The 22,267-nt window shown below is 40.8% G+C and overlaps 1 protein-coding gene across 1 annotated transcript in view; it reads right to left on the reverse strand.

Moving 5' to 3' along the window:
- Positions 1 to 251: 251 nt before the first annotated feature.
- The window catches only part of Nmu (neuromedin U), a 28,223-nt gene continuing 6,207 nt past the window's right edge, over positions 252 to 22,267 (reverse strand). The window contains exons 3-10 of the mRNA XM_057773153.1: positions 15,976 to 16,023; positions 11,523 to 11,582; positions 10,134 to 10,163; positions 9,992 to 10,042; positions 8,239 to 8,307; positions 5,228 to 5,281; positions 3,600 to 3,639; positions 252 to 379 (exon numbers count right to left, since the gene is read on the reverse strand). Of these exons, the coding sequence (XP_057629136.1) occupies positions 3,604 to 3,639; positions 5,228 to 5,281; positions 8,239 to 8,307; positions 9,992 to 10,042; positions 10,134 to 10,163; positions 11,523 to 11,582; positions 15,976 to 16,023 (348 nt within the window). The 3' untranslated portion in view covers positions 252 to 379; positions 3,600 to 3,603. The remainder of the gene's footprint in view (positions 380 to 3,599; positions 3,640 to 5,227; positions 5,282 to 8,238; positions 8,308 to 9,991; positions 10,043 to 10,133; positions 10,164 to 11,522; positions 11,583 to 15,975; positions 16,024 to 22,267) is intronic.

A 22,267-nucleotide genomic window follows, 5' to 3' on the forward strand; every position in this document is an offset into this window, starting at 1 on the left:
AGTCAGAGCTGATGACTCCATCACTGACCTAATCCAAACTGGAAAACCGAAAATAGTTCAACCAGCTCTCTATGAGTGAGTGTCTTACATAAACACCTAAAATGTATGTGTGTCAACACTATTGAGAGCTACAGGACCTATGGAGCTTCTTTAAGAGCGGCTTCACGTGCATGATTAATCATTGCAACATTCCATGAAAGGTTTTTAAGATGCTGTTTTATTTTCAACAAATCAAACATTTATAATCTCAACTGTCACAGAGAATGTTACAACACAGGGGTTTGCCACAGAGTAAATTTAGGAGGAATCATTTTTTAAAACAAAATGTAAGTATATTATATATCTTATCGCACTGTTTCAATGGAAAATCAGTCGACATCTGTCAAAAGGAAAAAATGAATTAGATTCATATATATGTGAGGCGAGGAATACGTACATATTATGCTTATACAGACATTTCTATGAATATTTTGTTATAGTATAATAACATTGGAAATTGAGATATTTCCCAACTGTTCTTCAGCCCCTCTGTCTCTCTCTCTCTCTGTATTTTTTCAATTTATCACCTAATCACTCTCTAATGACACATTTATTCTACACATATGTGTGCCTAATAGTTATAATATTTAATAATATATTTAACAATGTGAAAGTAGTTTATTAGAGCTTATTAGTACCAATAAGAATTATAAATGTGTCAAGTTTTCCCCACATCCGCCTTTGACCATGGCGCAGTTCATCTGTAAGCTCACGGAGAAGCCCCTGGCACTGCTGAATGCTGCTGTGACCTAATCCAAGCCTCCGTCAGCCACGTTTTGGCTCAGTACCAAGGATAAGTTGGTCTCCAACTCCTGCTAAGCTTCTTACAACTCTTCAGATGGTGAAGAAAAATCCCAAGTGCTGAAACTGGGCATTTCCAAGAACTCACAGCTATGGCTGTGTGGCCACTGAGGTGATCATCAGCAAATGTGACGTCATTGGCGATTGACCTTTTATGTCTGATTTTGTTTAAGCTCTCATTTGAATGCTCTTGGACTACATGTGAGAAGACTGATATCTCAATAAAATAAGATCTATCAAAAAAGATTTTCTTGTTGGTTTACTCATCTATCTGCCATGATGTGATTCACATTTTATACTTATTTTCTTACTAAAGGTTATCAGGAAAAAGCAAGAGATTAGGTAGTCAGATGACAAAAGCAAGAGGGGAAATGACTGTTGAATTACTATTTTATTTGTAAATAAAATTGCGAGCAAAATAGGCCGAGTAGACCCTAGCAGAGGGAATGGACATAAAATTGCATTTTCTGAAATTCAGAGCAAAGCTCATACTAAATTGATCAGATTCCACTTCCCCCTGTGACTGTGTGAAAAAGGTTCTGGTGACTTTAACTCCTCTATTTGTTTCAATCTCTAGCTTTTCATTTCTGTTTTTGTATATTTATAGTTTTGTCTTTTTCTAACATAATCTGGGTGAAATAACTTATTTTTCTTCAAAGATTCAGATTTTTTTGCTTTAAGAAATTTCTGCTTTGCTCATTTTCATTTTTAAACAATTTGTGTGTGTCTCTGTGTGTGTGTCTGTGTGTGTCTGTGTGTGGGGGGTGTGGGGTGCCTGTAGAGGCCAGAAGAGAGTGTCAGATCCCTAGGAGCTAGGGTTAATTACAGGACACTGAGAGCTGCCCAGTGTGGGTGGTGGAACCAAATTCTGGTCCTTTGCTTAAACGACAAACACTGTTAACCTCTGCCTCATCTCTCCAGTGCTCCCCCACCTGCCACATTTTTAAAAATTTAGTTTATTTTATATATTTTTAAAAGAAAACAAACTATCTTTTTACGTTTTACATACCAACCCCAGTTCCCTCTCCTTCCGCTCCTCCCACTCCCTCTACCTATCCAGTCACTCCTCAGAGAGGGGAAGGCACATTGATTTGGGGGAAGGTCCAAGGCCCTCCCTACTATATCTAGGATGAACAAGGTATCCATCCAAAGAGAATAGGTTTCCTAAAAGCCAGCACAAGCAGTAGGGATAAGTGTTGGTGCCACTGCCAGTGGCCCCACATCTGTCCCATCCATCCATCTGTCACCCACATTCAGAGGGTCAGTTTGGACTTATACTTGTTCCTTCCCCGTCTGGTTAAAGTTGGTGAGCTCCCATTAGCTCAGGTAAACTGTTTCAGTGGGTGACCCCACCATGGTCCAGAGGCACCACCATCCCTGACATCAATCTCTATTATAGAGCTACAGTAGTGAAAACAGCTTGGTATTGCCATTAAAACAGACAGCAGGATCAATGGAATCAAATTGAAGACCTTGGTATTAATCCACACACCTATGAACACCTGATTTTTTGACAAAGAAGCTCAAAACATACAATGGAAAAAAGAAAACATCTTCAATAAATGATGCTGGCATAACTGGATGTCAACATGTATAAGAATGAAAATAGATCCATATCTATCCCCATGAACAAAACTCACGTCCAAATGGATTAAAGACTTCAATATACATCCAACCACACTGAACCTGATAGAAAAGGAAGTGGGAAGTAGCCTTCAATGCATGGGCACAGGAGATCACTTCCTAAATATAACACCAGCAGCATAGACACTGAGAGCAACAATACATAAATAGGACCTCTGGAAACTGAGAAGCTTCTGTAAAGGACACAGTCAAAAAGACAAAAAGGCAGCATACTGAAAAGGAAAAGATTTTCACCAGCCCCACATCAGACAGAGGACTTGTCTCCAAAATATATAAAGAACTCAAGAAATTAGACATCAAAATTCCAAATAATCCAATTAAAAATGGTGTACAGAACTAAAAAGAATTCTCAACAGAAGAATCTCAAATGGCTGAAAGACACAAGGAAATGTTCAACATCCTTAGCCACTGGGGAAATGTATAAATGACTCTTGAAATACCATCTTATATCAGGCAGAATGGCTAAGATAAAAAAAAATCACCAATGATAGCATATGCTGGAGAGGATGTGGAGTAAGAGGAACATTCCACCATTGCTGGTGGAGATGCAAACTTGTACAACCACTCTGGAAATCAGTATGGACGTTTCTCAGAAGACTGGGAATCAACCTACTTCAGGACCCAGCAACACCTGCCACTTTTGTGGTTTCGTCCATGTAAGCCATCACTCTACCAACTGAGCTGCAACCCCAGATTTATAAATATTTTTGAGTATGAGTTAGTTGGAAGACAGAAGTACCTGCCAGTGAATCCCGGCCTGCTCCTGTGGAGCTAACTAATAGGAATGAAATCCCTGACATTTTATGACATGCACAATAACCAATGATGGGGCCATCATCTCCAAAAATCTCTTTGGATGACTTGTGTTGTAGACCAAGGAATACAAGGATCAAAGCAAATCTAACCCTGAAATACTAGTACTTCCCGTTCCTAAAGCCTGCAGTGCCCCTACAATTGAAGTTTTATATATAATGTTAGTGTGTATATGCAATTGAGCAATAGAAGCATATATGAGTATGGTTTAATTCATGACAAACAGAATCTTCCAAGTTGAGTTCAGTTGTGAAACACATGCTGTTTCATATTTATTTATTTATCTATTTTTGAACACATACCATTTTAAATGAAACCTGTTGACCTCTTCCCATTGCGTGGCTGCAAAATAATAGATTGGAAAGAAATCATTGTAACTAATGATGTGAGGTAATTCCATTGAAAAAAGCCTAATAATATAAAGGAGGGTCCTTACTGTACACTGAGGTGACCCGACAAGCTATGGACAGAACAGAAAAGGACTCGTTGGACCACACAGCTACAGTTTCTGATTTACTAAGTCCGAGGTGGAATTTGGAAATCTATATTTCTACCAAGTTCTGAGACACTGCTAAAGCTGCCAGGACTATGATGAATTAGAAACTACCCCGTTTTGTTTGTAGGGAACCAACATTCGATAAGAAATGTTCTCAAATTTCATTTTGATGTAAACCAATGCTAACTTTCCAAAGTCATGGTGTTTCATTTTTTATATTCTTGCTGTCAATCCAGTCCCACAATCCAGTCCAGTCCATTCTCCAATTTGCTGACATAAAATTTCCCACAGGAACAACACCTTAGACTTTAGGATAAAGTTGAAAATTTTCAGCTAAATGTTTCATTAAATACATCCTGTCTAATCTCTGGTACTCACACATAAAGTCATCTCTGTGTCACCTCCAGTCCCCAGGTAAGACGTTTGTCCCAACTCTCATCTAAAGCAGACTTACAGAGGATATGGTAGGATTTATACAAATAACACATCATTTAATACAAAGGACTTGAGTATCCTCTGATTTTGTTTTTGTTAAACAATCCTCCTTAGATACCAAGGATCTTATAAAGTCTGAGCTACTGGGCCAACCAGTTTATAATTAATGTAGACCTCTGTGTGTTTCTTTGGGACTGAACAGCGGTGGCGCCAGGCAGGACAGAAACCTCTGCCAACACTGTACCTTCTTTTAAAATATTTTCTTTTACCGTAAATTACATATATGTGTTGGTGTATGTGTAGATGCAGGTGCCCACAGAGGTCAGGACAGAGCTTCAGATGCCCTGAAGCTGGAGTTATAGGCTGTGAGCTTCCGGAAGCAAATGCTGGAAACTGAATTCTAGTCCTCTGTAAGAGTAGTATGTGCTCTGTCTTTTCATTCCCATCTATTAATACCTTCCCTAATACCTACTAGAAGTCCAGTAAACAGTTGTTGAACACATTTATTAAATATCTAACTTTCTGGTGGTGTGTTAAGAAGCATGCGGAAAACATGGCTATTTAGAAGTAGAATTATATACAAATGCAAAATGATAAACCTGGTCACAAAACTATCTCTACTCGTAGTTTTTATTATCATAGAATTTTTAACTAACAGTTTGTAAGCATAGTCACAACTCTTGCAACCTATTGGATCAAAACTCTAATAACCAATTCCTTGGCTTTTGTTTCCTTTACATAAAATATCATGAGATTAAACTGTGAAGTAATAAATGCTATTGGAGCATTTACACATGGGGTAGTGCAAGGGAGATTAGAGATGCTCTGGTTCCAAACAATAGGGTAGTGTGAGGAACAAAATCAAATTGAGACACCGGCTATCAAGTGTCTATAAGTTCACTGCAAAACTTCATTAAGACAAGTTAATTCGGTGAACATACATTTAAAATATTTGTTAATTTTCATATATGTTGATCATAAAATGCCATATATACATACCCTGAATAAAAAGTATCCCCTACTTTGACCAGCAAAAGGACTCCGGAATTCTTCCTGAAAGAAATAAGGATGGCATAGCAAATTAAATAACACTAAAACAAATGTGTAGCGAAGTTCAATATTATTTTAAGTTTTCCAGCTCAACGAAAGGTACCAAAGGCTTGAGTAGAGTCTTCATGTCATAGAGAGCTCTTATGTTTACACCTGAACCATTTCGACAACCTCCAGTATCCCCAGAATGCTGTATTTAAAAATACATTCTTCATAGATTTTCTTTTAAAAATTTTGTCAAGTATATGTACATTCATCAGTAAGTAGAAAGAAAATGTCATGTACGACATATTTAAAAGTCTCTTTTTGACATTTTTCTAGAATAAAATACTCCCTTTAACAGAAGTGCTAGATGTGGTGACACGAACAGGGAAAATACAAGCTGGAATCGCTGTTAAAGCAAGAATAGAATACTTCTACATGGAACCCGAGGGACAGCTTTAGCCAATGTCTTGAAACTGTCGTCTTAATATTATTCATGTGCAGAACGATAATGAAAAATGCCAAAAAGGAACAGCTGTAATACAGACATATTACATAGCGTTTCTTAAGCACTCCATCCTAAACTATGAAAAGAAAAGTTAACATTTTATAGTTTCTTTATAATTGACTTGTAGTGTACTGTTTGCATTAATAATTCATGGAGATCAATAAATTTATCAGTCAAAACTGTTTTTATTACAAGTAGAGTTATATTATTTATTCTAAGAAATGCCTCTCATGTATTTAAGTTCATAAATCCTTGATTTACAGAAAAATCTATCTCTAATTCCCAGTATTTGTACTTAATTCTTATTTTTATTATACTTCTCAAATTAAGATTGAACCATTGGTATTAAAATGTATATGCAGAAACTGTGTGTTTAGGTACTTGTCTAAAAGCAGGCTCTGAGTATATTCAAGAGTTAAAGAGGGCACAATGAAAATTAAAACATTCAAATGCAACACCAAAGCAAAGATTTTCAGGATGCTGTCATCAGAGATGGAGTCCTCAAAAACTGAAATACTTTGGAAAGGAGAGATAAAAAAGGGACTAATCAGATAGCTGTCTGCAACTACGATAGTCTCGCTCAAGCCAGAAAAGGGAGCCATGTGCTAAACTGGGCATAATAATAAATATCACTCAATCTTTCTTTGTATAACTCATGAGACTGAAATAATGTAGTCAAAATAATTATCTCTGGTTGATACAGACATTGTAGGAAATAAAGTCAAACTTTTAAAGTGTGCATTTATGTCCAGAAAACTTGAAGACATTGACTTTCTTCTTCAGTCTGAGAATTCTACCACTTGGGGGTGGAGGGCACTGGAATTGAACCTAGAGCCTCTCACATGCCAGGCTGGTGGCTACCACCGTACTTTAGTCCCCGTCTTGAGAATTCTAAATATTTAAGGTGTCATTAAATCCCCTGTTAGGTTTCTCTTTAAAGTTAACAGTAGATAACAGTATTCAACTGAAGCTAAAATTGTGAAGAACTTTGGGAGGAAATAATGATCATAAAACATAAATTCTGGGGCATTTACTCATCTAAAGGCATGCTTTTTTAAAATGTGCGTTATGAAGAGTTTAAAAAAAATCAGCATCAAAGTTAAGAAAACACCAGACCCAAATTCAGCTTTTAAATATGTAACAGTAACCATATAATAATGAAAGTAATCATCATTAAACCATAAAGGGAATACCACAATGAAGACATTCTTGTTTGTTTGTTTTTCCTAGACTAAGGGTCAGTGAACTGCATGCTCACTTCTCATACTAGACAACTCATGGAAACTTATCTAACAAATGTGACTTCCCTTTTGTTAGCTTGAGTTCGCAAAACCTGCAAAAGCCCAGACAGGCTCCCAATAAATCAAAGGTGGTAATACTAGACCCAAAATACAAAGTCTCGCTTTAAAATGCTACCCAGGACTTCCAACACGAAAAGCATAAGGACTGTTCTTCACTGACCCTGAAAACTCCCAGTTTCTAGTTAACAGTGTGTTAGCTTAGTTATAGTCACCTTACACATTAGTACTAGTTAACAGTGTGTTAGCGTAGTTATATTCACCGTACACATTAGTACTAGTTAACAGTGTGTTAGCTTAGTTATATTCACCTTACACATTAGTACTAGATTTAGGTCCTATTTTTGCTATTCATGGGAAAAATGAAACATTGACATTTGTTTTATGATGTGTATGTTTACGATCCTTTTTCTTATCAATGTTTTAACACTTGGACAAAAAAAAAATAATTATACCACCCTGGCTATTTGTCAGCAAGAACACAGGGGTAATAAATTTTACTTGATTGGATTGTCAATTCCTCCCTAAAGACCAAACACCCAGCAGTTCCCTTTCTTAAATCAGAAAAACATTTTCTCAATGAGAGTGACATGGAAGGTCACCCAAGTTTTCCTCAATGTCCAGGGCTCGAGCTAGAAGGGGCCAGAACATGGAGAGGGAAAAAGATTGCACAACGCGATTATGCAGATTAACCAAGCATGTGATGGTTTGGATGTGCACTGTCTCCCAAAGACCTTGCGCTTGGTCATCAGCCTGTGGTCCCATTGACAGGTAGTGGGATCTTTCCAAGGCAAAGCTAGTAGAAGGACATTATGTCCCTGCATGCATTCAACTTGAAGAGAATGGGGACACTAACCTCTTCCTCCCCCACCCTGGTCATCACAGAAGTGAGAGGCTTTGGTCAACTGAACACCTTCACCACAACCGCTTCCCCACAGGTAGAAAGCGATGCGGTTTATCAAGTTGACCAAAGACTGAAACCTCTAACTCATTGGGCCCAAATACTCCATTTAAGTCGTGTTTTCTCCGACATACTGTCATTGTGACAGAAAGCCAATGTGAGGGCCTCACCCTGAAGAAGGGTATCTTACAAAAGACCAGAGCTGCAGTTAGCAGAAGGGGCTGCCCCCAAGTGGCAAAGCCAGCATGCACTTTGTGTTACAGACGCCCACCTTGAATCTCTTCATTCTTCTCTCATGGAGTTGAGGAACGAGCTGCAGCAACGGATGCACGACGGACGACTGAGGACATGAACACACACGATGAGCACCAGGCTCTTCCGCTTTGGATAGTACAACAAATTCCTTTCTGTCTGTCTGTCTGTCTGTCTGTCTGTCTGTCTGCTTTTTACCCACTATTCTTGCCCCAGATCAGAGGACCAAAAATGGGAGATTAAATATATTACCCTACAGCCTGTTGTAAGCCATTTAAAGAACTGCAGTAAATAAACCAAGGAGTGGGATAGAATTTTCTAGTCCATAAACCAAGAGGTGGGGCAGGTTTTGCTAGTCCTACACTAAGCTCTTTGTCGTTATTTGAAGAAGCATTTTGCTGAGGGCCTCAGATCAGCTACAGCGGCAACAGGTGCACCCCCAGATGCCTCTCTAGGGGGGCAGAAAGCCAGCTGCCTTGGTCTAAACGAAGGCAGGTTGCCAGTATCAGTTTTCCCTTACAAACACTGCTATCTGGGTGCGTCTACCACACACACCTGGAAATCTCCTTCATAAGCTAAATATTTAAAATGGAACAAGAACAAGACAAGAGGGGACAGAAAGATGACAATGTGCTACTGGTAACGGAAAAGGTGACAAAGACGCACTTTCTAAAAATGAAGAGATGTGTAGAAGAAGACGAAAGCACAGCTGAGACACACAGCCACCTGATACAGCTGCACTTTCTTAAAGTCTGGGGCGAACTGAACTTCCTCGCTAACAGTAAATTCATTTAACAAATGGATGGTTTTCAATCCTAGATGATGATTATCTGCTTATGAATGCAACCTGTGTTTGCTATGCAGCTAATCTAACTTAAAACCCTCATCTGTTCACATGTAAGGTTATTCTGTGTGGTGCAAACTTCAAATAGAATCCAAGTTCACATTTACCTTTCCACCACATGTTTAAGACACATTGTCCTTCTCATCCCCGAAACCGTGCACAGTAGTGGATCCCAAGCTTACGAAGACTACTACAGACAAATAACTTCTATGTTTATTTATTTTTCTGGTGCAGAAGATAAAGCCCAGGGCCTTGTTTCATTCAAAACTGAAACTAAAATGAAATAACAAAAGCAAACAAACCAAAAACTATACCACCGAAACCACAGAAGTCTGATGTGACTTAAGCCTGGGTTACTCATTTCTGGGTACTCTGAGAATACATTCTCACACTGAACATCTACCTAACGGTAACGAGTGAGAATAGATGATATTTCCAGTTAGCCACCGATCCTTGTCTTTTGAAATAATTCTTTTTAAAAGTGTCTTTGGATGACACTACATTTCTCTTCCATTAATATCACCCCAAACAATTAATTTTACTTGTTTGTTCTTAGACTTCTTTTTTTTTTTTTTGGTCATTGAATACAAATTGGTGAAGGAGGGGTTTCTCTCTTAAATGTTTTTTACTTACTACCATATATCTGGCATTTAGAGTTGTGTCCGACACGGAATTGTGAATGGGTGAATATAGGCACATGCAGTTATTGACATGAAAAGTAAATAAAAGTAAATATTGATTTCTATTCATTCACTCACATAGAAGCTTAGTTCTTTTCCCTTTATGCTACTGAAGAAGGAGACACTGAGCTACATCTTCCGACCCACACATAACTTTTTGAGTAAAAAATGTGAGTTGTAGTCTCTTGCTACGCTAGATAATGTCTTAAAATTAGTTTCCTCTTAAACACATGCCAGTGACTACTTACCACAATATTTGAGTTTCCCGACTTCTCTGTCTTTGAATAATGAAATAAGAACTGTTAAAACAGAAAGGAGAGTTGCATATCAAAGAGCTGCGGCTTCCTCTGTTCTTCTCTAGGATATATGTATTCAGGAAAATCACCTTACCCTCTTAGTATTATCTTTCTCATTTTGTTCCTAGTGAAGAGAAATATATCATTATAACATACATTATAAAACTTTATGCTACATGGTTGGAAATTATGGAATGATGTAAAATTTCAAAAATATCATGTTGTATTTCAAACATAGGACTCAAGTTCATTAAGCATCTTTTGCTCCAAAAATAAGTGGGAAATTGATTAAATATTACTTATAAAAATACACAGTGATCTTTTCTATAAAATTACTTATAAGAATAAAAACTCAAAGCATGCTCATGTTTAACAGTGATGGGATGGGAAATTATAATGCAACCGTATAATAGAGTGTCCAGAACAAAAGAATAAACAGACATCAGAGTACTTTTAATTGGCATGACTAAATAAAACTATGAGCTATTTTTCTGCCATAAGCTTCCCCGTAGTCACTCTTCTTTAAAATGTCTGTGTTTTAAGACTCATATCATTTTTTTTTGTTTCATTTACTCTTAGTACCAAAGAAAGACGGTTGATAGAGGTTACTGTCATTACTTTGATCTTAACTAGAAAAAAATACGTTTTATTACACTTTTGGAGGGGAATGTCACCACTAGAAAGAATAATTTGCCACCGAATCTGGTTTCAGAAAACACCAATGCCTTCAAACTATCAGTTTCTTTCCTTGAGTCATTGTTTGTAGAAGGTTTGGTGGCTGGAGTGTAGGATAGGTTTGAGAGGCTAATGAAATACGTCATTTGAAACCCAAGGCTTTCGCCTTTAATGGGGGTGTAAGATTTGTTCAACCTGAAGCACAGGTTAGAACTGAGGGTTAATGGTGTGTGATCTCCCAGGCTTCCATCTGTCTTCACCTAGGCCAATGCGCTCTCCCAGAAAAATCAGATAATTCAAAGCAGAAACCAGGACACCGAAGCCATCAGAATTTTCAAACTGACATTGTCTGGTTTGGTTTTCCTTGTGTCTGCTTGTTTGTTTGTTTGCTTGTTTGTTTTTTCCGATGGTGGTGTGAAAGCCGAGGCTTCACGCATGCCAGCCAATGCTCTCTCCAGCTATGTTTTTCCATTCTTAATGCCCTACGCTATAACAATATTCAGCAGCTTAAATTCATTCTTGTCTCCCAATTGTACGAGTGGGTGAGACAAGACTGTGGGATCATAAATTTATTTCATCAGACCACATTTTATGCTTGAAGGAGACCTGTGATTTCCTAATTAGCTGATTATGAACTTTACCAATATGAAAATATGAGGAATCAGAGAAAATGAAACATTTGTTTCTCATCCCAAGTCAATGAGTCTTCTAGCTCCTGTTGACAGGCTTTCTACATTGGGCGTATTTTCTTCAAGGAGGAGGGATTTCAAGATGTTTGTTTGGTTGGCTGTTTGGCTACAGGACTTACCAGAGGCTTCTGGCGGATCTCCGTCACCACACGGCAGAACTCCCTCAGTGCAGCGGATGCCTAAGGCAAACAAGAAGACACATGGGCTGGGCTTCACTTAGCACCTTAAGATGTTGGAAGCACAAGTGTATTCCATCTACACTGCAAAGAGGCTCTCACTGTGGTCCACTGAAACTCTGTAGGGGTCAATGGATTTCTCTCAAAATAATCTTTTGGCTGCTAAAACATCCTTGGGCCAGGGCAATGACTCGGCGGGTAAGAGAGTTTGCTGGGACTGCAAGAGGACTTGAGTTCAAATCCCGAGCACCTTTACAAAACTCTCCAGCACTGGGCACGGAGACAGGTAGATCCTGGGTGTGTGCTGACCCATCAGTCTAGATACAGGGACAAACTCAGGTTCTATAAGGTCCTCATCTCAGCAAACACGATGGAGAGGGATGGTGGAAGATGCATGGTGTCTTCTTATGGCCTCTGCTTGGGTGGACATGGGTGTGCATTCCCATGTACACACACACGCGCGCGCACACACACACACGCACACACACATACACACTAACACATGCATGCACATGTGCTTGAGCACACACACAAGAAGCAAACAAACAAAAACCTCTTTCTTTCCTTGCAGCAGCCATGCACCGATTGAGGCTTTCGCTGTGGTCCTGTTCCATAGCTCTCAACACTCGCTGAGAGATCATGGAACCCTATGACTAAGCCAACCTGGATCATGCCAGTAAGGGATTAATCCTCCCTCCCGGCTTGTGGTGGAGTGCGTGCGCATGCCAAAGCTGTGAGCCTCACACAGCATTACTCATTCCTGTCTAATTTGAAAATCCTGCCATTGCTCTCAAACAATGGGAACGAAGGACGAGAAGTCGTGCGTGGTGCCCCTAATCTGGGTGCCTCCCTTTCCAGGTTGCTGACTGCACGTCCCAGGATCAGGTTTGTCAAAGCATCAGAGCACAGAATTAGGACAGGAATCCTGTGGTTGGTAGCCAGCTGGGCGTGGTAAGGAGTGGCACAAATGGACAAGCAGGGGCAAACCCTGCTGTGCACAGGACCTAGCAGAGTTGCCCCGTGAGCCACGGGGTCCTTATAGGCTGCTTTCTGGAGTCATGTAAAGCTGGGGAGTGAGGGGCAGCGTGACCGTGGTACAAGTGAAGAGCCTGGAACTAGACAACAGTGCGATCCCATTTCTACCCCACACCGTGTTACTGCAGGCTGCTTACTTAATCTCTCTAAACCTCAGTTTCTTCACCCAGAAATCTGAGGTGATGTCACTGCAGGAAGTTCCTGGAAGGATTAAAAGCAGGAAACGCTCTGGTTTAATTTACGGTGGCAGGTACTCTCAGTTTAGAAAAGATGGCTCCATGTTGTCAGTATTCTCACCCAGTGGACCTGGCGTGGCTGCCTGTGCTCAGAAACACAGTTGGAACCACTGTGCTGAAGGTCTGTTTTTATCTTCTTCCTGATGTCTGTTTGCTTTCCAGGTAAATCGTTGGGATATATATTAAACAAAATGGACCATATGTATACATGGTGTTTCAATGCGTTAGACAATACTCTCCTGCACATAATTTGCTTTCCGTTCTGAAAACGTATGGACAGGGGACACAAAACAGCAATTGGCACTTTTTGTATAGAGGAAATGAGGTCCCACCCAATTGTCACTTGCCCAGTATCTTAGGAAGCTGTAGTTGACTGTGTGGACTGGGAGCCAGGCCTTCTACTTAGTGATACACCTTGGTGGCCTCTGCAATGCCTGCTGATTCTATAGTTTGGAGTTAACTATTTTCAGTTGTTTTATGGTGCTGGGGATGTCACATAAATGCCTGCTGGGTTGGTGCTCCACCACTGAGGCCCAGTCCCCAACTATCAGGAGTGGAATGACAGAAGTCCACAGTGTGGCCTGCCCTTCCTTACCTGTTCCTTTCAGGCCACTCCCGGAGAATCTGATAATAAAAGCCCTAAAGCTCTTATTTCAAATAGCCCGTATGGAAATGCAGTAAAATCCAAAATAACAAAAGGGAAATACTTAGCTATGTCCCATGTCAAAGAGGCATTTCAATCAAAGAAGACTGCATTTACATGCATAGGTTGTAGTCGCTCCTTAAGAAACCGTGGCTGAATGAGACTTGGCAATAACATTGACATTTGACAGGAAACATTTAAAAATAGATGCATTTGCTCTAGCTCCTCTTTGTAAGAGACCATTGTTCTCAACAATTCTTAAATGACTTTCATACATGGGATAGGTGATATTTTATCTTGTATTTATGGGTCTTAAATTTTTATTTGGAAAAACATCTTGACGCACTATTCAGATTAGCCACATTGTTAATAAGAGTTAATGTGAAATTCATATTTAAAGTATTGGAATTTATTATAGACGTTATAGATGTAAATGACAGAGACAGCACACCTGCCAGGCTCTTGTTAATGGGAGGCCTTCCCATTAAGGGGAGGACAGGAGAGGAGTAGATGTGATGAGGGGGAGGGGATGCGGAGGAGAGAAGGGAGAGGAAATGGCAGTCAGGATGTAAAATAAATGAAAAAAAATGAGTTAATTTTAAAAAGGTGCCCAGAAATGAAGTTCAATAAAGAGTTAACTTGTGGAGCTGGGGCAATGGCCCAGTGCTTAAAGAGATTGCTGCATAAGTGTGGGGGCAGAGTTTGGATTTTATGCAAAGGCAGGGTGGGTGTGTTAGCCCCAATTCAGCTCAGAAGGTGGAGCTGGGATCCCTAGAGCTGGCTAGCAAGACTGGCCATATAGGCAAGGTCTGGGTTTGATTGACAGACCCTACTCCAGTGAATAAGGTGGGAGGAAAATGAAAGATGATTTCTGACATTAATCTGGAACCTTCGCATGCATAGCACACATGTACAGTGTACAGTGTGCACCCACACATAGAGTGTCCACACATATGCACACAGATACACACACACACATATGCATGCACCACACACATACACATACAGAGAGATACACACACAGAGATACACACATGCACACACACATATACACCATAAATAGAAAAGGATCTTTTAAGTTAGTTTATGTTGATGAAGTTTAAACAAGTGATTAAAAATGTATCCAATGGGCATTGTGGATATGAAACTAATGCTGTTCCTGAATTATAAGTTCAACACAAAGGCTTACATGCTAATATCCATCACATGTCACTCACCTGACAGTACTTCTTGTGGTTTGAATACGAATACGTCTCCCAGAGACTCACACGTATGAACACTGGGTCCCCAGTTTGTGGCACTAGGGGGAATCTGTGGAGCCTTTGGCAGGTGGAGTTTTTGTTGGAGGAAGTGGGTCAGAGAAGATGGGCCTTGAGGTTTGACAGCCTGGCACCACTTCCTGTCACTGCCTGCTTCCTGTGTACTGATGCAATGTGACCAGTCAGCCTGCAGCTCCTGCCGCCATGCTTCCCCGCCCACCGGCCATGAGCCATATAAACCTTTTAGTCCTTCGCTGTTTGTTGGGATGCTTTTTCACAGCAGAGAGAAAGTAACTAAGACAAAAATTGGAGCTGAAAGTAAGAATTTGAAATATTGTTCCCTGCCCTCTGCCCAACCCCACGCAAATGCCTCTAACTTCTGGCAGGGAAATCTCTGCAGCTAGGAAACAGCATTACACAAGGCTGCATCTCCACTCCTGCCATACGGAGAACCATATAAATGGTCACTTAGCCTGGGCCAGAGGATGTGGATGAGGTGCACATGTTTCTGTCAAAGACCCTGGAGGCACTGAATCCGAAAACAGAGTCAGTGAGGTGAAGTCTGGGTCCTTGCACTCAGACCTGCAGACGAAAGCAGCAGCAGCCGGTAAAATCTGGATAGCGATAACACACTTGTCTCCACGTGGAGGAGGTAGACGAGCACTCCCCTCACCCTCCTCCTATGAGAAAAGAAGTGAGCTACCTCCCGGGTAGCTGGAAGCAGGAAAGTGGGCATGCGCTCTTCAGCCTTTGGTCTTCTGCACCAACACAGTGGTCAGCTGTCCTTGTGTAGTATCTGCCTCAGCTCTGGTGGGAGACTCAGGGACACTACCTAAGCCCTTCCAGAAAGCTCGATTCTGGTCCTAGATCTATAACAATAGCCAAACTAGCATTTTAATAAGTGTTCCAATGGGTTTCAAACTCACTCCGGAGCAAGATATTAGCTCTCTGGATAGAGCAGTAGGTATAGCTTTTTTTTTTTTTTAAACACAATTTGATTTTGAAATTAGCATTTTGATAGTCCTCAATTTCCATAATAAATTTATTTTACTTAAAAATAAAAGGTTACCCTTTTCAAACAGAAGCCCATGGTCCTGATATTACCTGAAGGTAATGCACTAATATCGACTGTGACAAGTCTCAGTGAGTCTGAGGGAGAAATGGAGGTTTTTAAGCAGCAGCAAATGCCCACGTTATTACGCAACACTGCCAGATGAAATTACCTCAGCTTGGGAGTCAATAGACAGAAAGGATGAACAAGCTTCATGCACCTGCAGGAAACAAAGACCTCAGTTATTTTTGTGGAAGGAGACTGCTCGTTCGTTTCCCGACTGCTCAGACCCAAATAATCACACAGAAACTATATTAATCACAATACCATTTGGCCAATAGCTTAGCCATATTCCTTGCTATCGCTTACATCATGAATTAACCCATTTATATTAATCTATGTATTGCCACGAGGCTGTGACCTATCAGGAAGGTTCCATCTGGTGTCTGCCAGTAGTTACATGGCGTCCCCCTGATTCCACTTACTCTCTTTCTTTTTCCTGTCTGGCTTTAGTCTACTAAGCCATTGGCCAATACAGCTTTATTCATTAACCAATAAAAACAACACATATACAGAAGGACATCCCACATCAAGTTATACCCTAGAAACAGAAGAGACCAAAACATAAAGCAGACTTCACAAAGTTAGCACATATACAGACAGCAATCAAAGAGCCATGGCAGCCTTGACCCCTCAGTTCAGAGAAGAGGCAACTCTATAGCCTTATAAGAAAGTCCTGGGTGCGAGCGTGGTAGTATATGCCCATGATCCCATCTCTGCAGCAGGGGGATTGCTATAAGTTAGATGCCAGCTTGGACTACACAGTAGATTGAAGGCTGGGATGCATAGAAAAACCCTGTAGAAAGGAAAGAAAGGGAAGGAAAGAAGAAAGACGGAAGGGGGGTTGTGAAAGAACAAAGGGAGAGAAAGGAAGTCCTAGAATTGGGAGCTGTCCAAGATTCTTCCCCAGACATTGGGATATATGTCCCCAGTAACAGCTGATAGAGACCATCAGAGTGTTTGATGCAAAATGAAGAGTCCTGAGTCCTGAAATCATTCAGCCTGAGCAACCTGAGAACATGACCAAAAACAGAAAAAAAAAAACAAACCCTCAAAATGGAGCGTGCCATTGTTTGCTGCACAAATCTGCATTCGACATGACTCTGATGTCATCTCACTTAGCCTGATTACTGAATGACACACAGCATATAGGAAAACTCTTAGGACAACAGAAGCCACAGGTCTCCATCTCCCAACAAATGCTTCTGCGACTGTGGCTGGCAGCTGCTGTTCTCTGCCTTTATCCTAAGGAGAAAACAGTAGTGGTCTTACACTGTAGCGCACAAGCTGCCTCAGCCGGCGTGGGCCTATGAGCCCAGCACTTGGGAGGCTGAGGCAGGAGGATCAAACGTTCTAGACCAGCTTAGACTACCCAGTGAGACTGTTATAAACAAGAAGAATAAAATAAAGCAGCGATTTATAGGAATCATAAAAGGCTATGCTGGCAAGTTAAGCCTGAAGCTGTGTTTATGGCATGGATATCTTTGGGGACCTTTCAAAACAGGGCCAGAAAAACTAATAGCACCGATGCTTGGGTGTCTGGAGTGGTTTCAGTTAAATCTTCTTTATGGCACGGCATCACAGAGCCCCTTCCTGTGACAGAATTATTGGTCTACTTAATTGAAATTGTATTCTCACACCAGACTAAGAGGGGTAGTTATGCTCCTCAACTTAACTTCTTAAGCTCTCTGTTGCTTCCAAGTTGACAGCCTCTCGAAATATAAGATTTTTGACTTAGGGGATAGAAAGAGCGCAAGCCAGTGCAGAAAAGCATGATCTCACATCTGCCACAGCCCACAGAACACGTCACCTGGCAAATCACAGGTATGTGAGGAATATTTAGAAATTGCGTTATGTCCCTGCTCCCACTTACACACACACACACACACACACACACACACACACACACAGAGAGAGAGAGAGAGAGAGAGAAAGAGAGAGACTTTTGAGTCAAGAGTTACATTGTCTTTAACTTGATCAGAATCAATATCAAATAAAAGTTCTTGAATTGAATTTTTGAAAGACAGAAATGCAAAAAAGAAGAAGAAGAAGAAGAAGAAGAAGAAGAAGAAGAAGAAGAAGAAGAAGAAGAAGAAGAAGAAGAAGAAGAAGAAGAAGAAGAAGAAGAAGAAGAAGAAGAAGTTAACTGAAGGGTTGCTGAAAAGAAAATGCTCCCTGAAGCTGTATTGACTGGCGCACAATGCCATCATCTCCAAATACATGGTCTTTGCTTTGGTTGACTGGGAGGAAATGGCTTCTGAAGTGTTCATTGGTGCAGAGAAGCATTGAACCTGCCATTGCACACCCAGGGGAACTGTTGGGTAATCCTGGTACAGTAATCGCATGCTTCCACACTTGGCTAGCATGGTAAATCCTTTAAATATGTTTTCCTATAAAAGAAGGACAATGTTGTCACAGTCACTCTCCCCCTGCAAACCATGCTGCCCCAAATCTGTGAAGTGGCATGTGCACAGGAACAGGCAGCCCGGAACCTCTGCTAGCTGACCGGTGCATCAAGCTGCTTAAATAAAAACACCAGAAACTTCACAAACCTAACGAACCCAATTAGGAGAGTATTGTAAAGCTCTGGTCTTTTTTGCTCGTTCACTGGGAAGGGGACAGCAGCTCCATTCACTGCCTCGCCATTTGGGTAAGCATTTGCCAGCTTTCCTCAGCTGACGGCTCCAGTGCTTTCCAGTGCTTTTGAGACCTCTACACGGTCCATTGGTGAATCTGTTGGAAATGGACAGGCCTTTGCACATGGCTGGAGAAGCACATACTTCCAGTGTCTGGGCCACTCTGTAATGTAAAAGCTTCCAACAGATAAAAAAAAAGCAGCTGTCTTTTGTGTTCTTAGCGGGTCACTTTCTGTGCACTGTTGTTGGGGTTTTGTTTTCTTTGGGAGAAGAGATACAGGGTCTTACTGTGTAGCCCAGAATGGCTTTGAAATCGCCTCTTGAATACTGGCACTACAATTGCATGCTACCATACTTGGCTGCATGTTGTTAATTTATTTAACTTTCCTGTTAAAGAAGGTCAATGTTTTCATAGCCACCTTTCTTCCTAGCAATTATGATCTAAAATATTTTTCAAAGCTATTCCCGAAAGAGATCATTTCATGCTAAAATATATTTCTATATTTTACATTAGTAGGAATTATTTCAATGATTCACCTTGCTTTCTGTTCTCCCCGTGTTCTTTGATGACCTAGTGGAGCAGAGACCCTTCTAAGAGACTTTATGAATATCTCTTCTGCTAAAGACTGTTTGGTACCCGGTACTTATCATTTCTTTGTCTTCTTACTTAATATACTTTGTTGGGGGGGTGGCTTAGTCACAGAAAGTTTTCTCAGCTTGATGCACATATAATCGTCAGCCTTCTTTGTAATATTTCCTTCTGTTATTCTTACTCCACCTCCTCATAAACAACTCTTCTAATGTATTTGGCATGCACCTTTCATTTGTAAATATTCTTGTAAAATCTGTTTTGCCTGCATGCATGGAAATTCTTTAAGATTTTTCATTTATTTTCTACTTAATATACTACTTAGAGATCTCACCATGATGCTAAGTATACATCTATTATGTGGCTTCTACCCACTGCATAGCCCTCTAGACTGTGCGTGGTAACCTATTGCCGATCCACTTCCCAGGGACGGACAGACACTGGGTCCCATCTAATTCTTTCTACTGCAAACAGACTGCAGCTAGTCTCCTTGCACAGTTCTTTAGGCATCTTCCTGTGAAAAACTTGCTGGGCGCTCTCTTCCCAGGGGAGAAAGTGCTGGAGCATCTGAAATTCTGTTGGAGTTTTCGCTGATCCTCACGCATCTCTCCTATTCCTCTATGATCTATCTTTTATGTTTGGCTCTTTAATTCCCCTCACGTCAGCTTTGTACAGAGTGTTGGTTTTATGTCTCTCGATAGAGTGTACCCGTTTCAACCTGTTCTTCTCTTTCTCGAACTCACAGTATTGTTTATGCGTGTGTCCGTTCCACCTTTGGTCTGGCTTCCTCCAGAAACAGACTTTCTAGACAATGGTGTAGCTGGGGCTATAACTCGGGAGTAGAACCCTTGTCTCACATGCCGAATTCTCTGGGTTGGATCCCTAAATGCCGAAATCAATAAATCAGCAAACAGAGTGGAAGAAAGGAAAACAGGAGAGCCTAGATTGCAAGTGTGTCTTTTTAGGTGTGACCCTCAAAGCATCAGCAGAAGCACAAAGAGGGGAAACTGAGGTGAGGAGGAATTTAATAAGGGATCGTCATCATGACTGACTGGGTTCTGTCTATCTGGGGAGTCTTGAAGAGAGTGAAGAAGAATAGGTTGCTGCCAGCCACGTTGAGGGAGTTAAAGGGGCAAAAGTAATTTCCTACCATTGCCTTCCTGCTTCACGTGAGTGCTGCCCTCCATGGAGGTGGTGGTTGGAGGGGCACACTGTGGTTTTGCCAACACCCGCAGAACAAGCAGAATCACAGAGGCTTTTGTTAAGAAATTAGCTGGAGGACCTGGGACGGCAGCTGTCAAAGGCTGGACTTTCCAATTTTTACTTCAGGACTTCATGCCTTTATTTTTGGGTCCTCATATGACTTTTCCAAGTTGTCATTTTATAGGCATCTTCATAAGCAGGAACAGAGAGTTCTCGCCCTTAAGCTCCCTGTGTTTAAAATGTCATCTGGATTTGTAGACATTTAGTTTCTCATGTCAGTGTTAGTTTAAATTTAGATGTTCCTTTCAAAAAGTAAGTGGAATTATTCTAAATAAAACCACACTGATAGTATGGACTTTGCTTTGACTAATTTGTGGAAGATTGGGTATTTTTATCATGGTGAATGACTTATACTGAGTCCTGTGGGCAAAGCAATTGTCCCAAAAGGGTTTAAGCTGAATCCCCCAACACTCACATAAAAAGCCACCACGCTTGAAATCAGTATTGGGGAAGCAGAGACAGAAGGTATCATGGGACTCACTGATCAGTCAGTTTAACCTAACCTGTGAACTCCAGATCCTAGTGAGAGACCCCGTCACACACACACACACACACACACACACACACGCATGTACGCACGCGCGCGCACCTGCGTGCGTGCGACAGACAGCTCCTAAAAACAACCTGCAACACATAATTGTTCCATTGAAGAAAGGATGTCTCTCCTTCTAGTCACATACTTAGCTTTTAATATAATTTATTTTTCCCTCTATAAATGTACTGTGTATTTATCACCTGCTGGCTTTTGTTGCCATTGTGGATGACACACAATTGTCTCTAAGTATCTGTAGGGATTGGCTCCAGCACTCCTGAGAATACTAAAATCCATAGGCGCTTAAGTTCATTATATAAGGCAGTGTGATACTTGAATATAGTCCACACCCTCCTGTATTCTTTAAGTCATCTCTAAACCATGTGTAATCTGCAACGCAGTGTGAATACAATGGAGACCAGGCTGACCTAGGACTCACTGAGAGCTGCCTGACTCTGCCTTCCAAGTGCTCGGAGTAAGGCGTGTGCCACCATGTGGGTGCTATGTGGGAGGTCACTATACTGAAGGTTTGGGAAATAATAACTGAAAGAGCCTGGGTACACTTCGAAAAGATACAGTTTTTCAGCCCTAAATATTTTCAACCCCTAGTTGATTGAGTCTATATAGATGTAGAACTAACTCATGGATTCAGAGAGCCAATTATATTTTAAACTATATTGTTATATTACTTTCTTCTAGGCAAAGGAAATGTTAATGATTCTTACACATTGGTATTATACCCCCAGATCTTGTGAGCTCTTGTACTAGTTCTTACAAGATACTTTACTGATGCAATTCTTCACCATCACAGAGAACAGGAAGAAAAAGACCATTGCTTATCTCAAATGAACTCAGATAAAGTATTTGGTTAAGCTAGAAGTTGAAGACTGACACACCTCTTAGTGAGACAGAGAAAGAGAAGAAGTTCCTTGGCTAGGTAAATGGCAGACGTGTGCACTTTAGCGAAGTTTTCTTTTATAGAGAAGCGTACGACACTTGACAGTGTGAGACAAAAACAGGCTTAGGTCACTGACACAAGAAAGCAACTCTTACTTGAGGACATGTTAAAGATAGATCATTTCACTCCTACATATATCATGTGTTGTATTCTGATCAAAGCCCCAACATCCTCCCCTCCCCAAGCCCCTCCACCACTTTCCTCTCCCAATCTCATGTGCTCTTTTGTTCTTTCATTGTTGTTGTTGATGTTGTTGTTTTGTTGTTGTTTTGAGACAGGGTTTCTCTGTATGACAGCTCTGGCTGTCCTGAAACTAACTCTGTAGACCTGGCTAACTTCAAACTTACAGAGACCCTCTTGCCTCTTCCTCCTGAATGCTGGCATTAAAGGCGTGCACCACCACCACCCAGCTTCATGTGCTCTTTA

The sequence above is a fragment of the Chionomys nivalis genome, chromosome 6, assembly GCF_950005125.1.
Source record: "Chionomys nivalis chromosome 6, mChiNiv1.1, whole genome shotgun sequence".
In the NCBI taxonomy this organism is placed as follows: Eukaryota; Metazoa; Chordata; class Mammalia; order Rodentia; family Cricetidae; genus Chionomys; species Chionomys nivalis.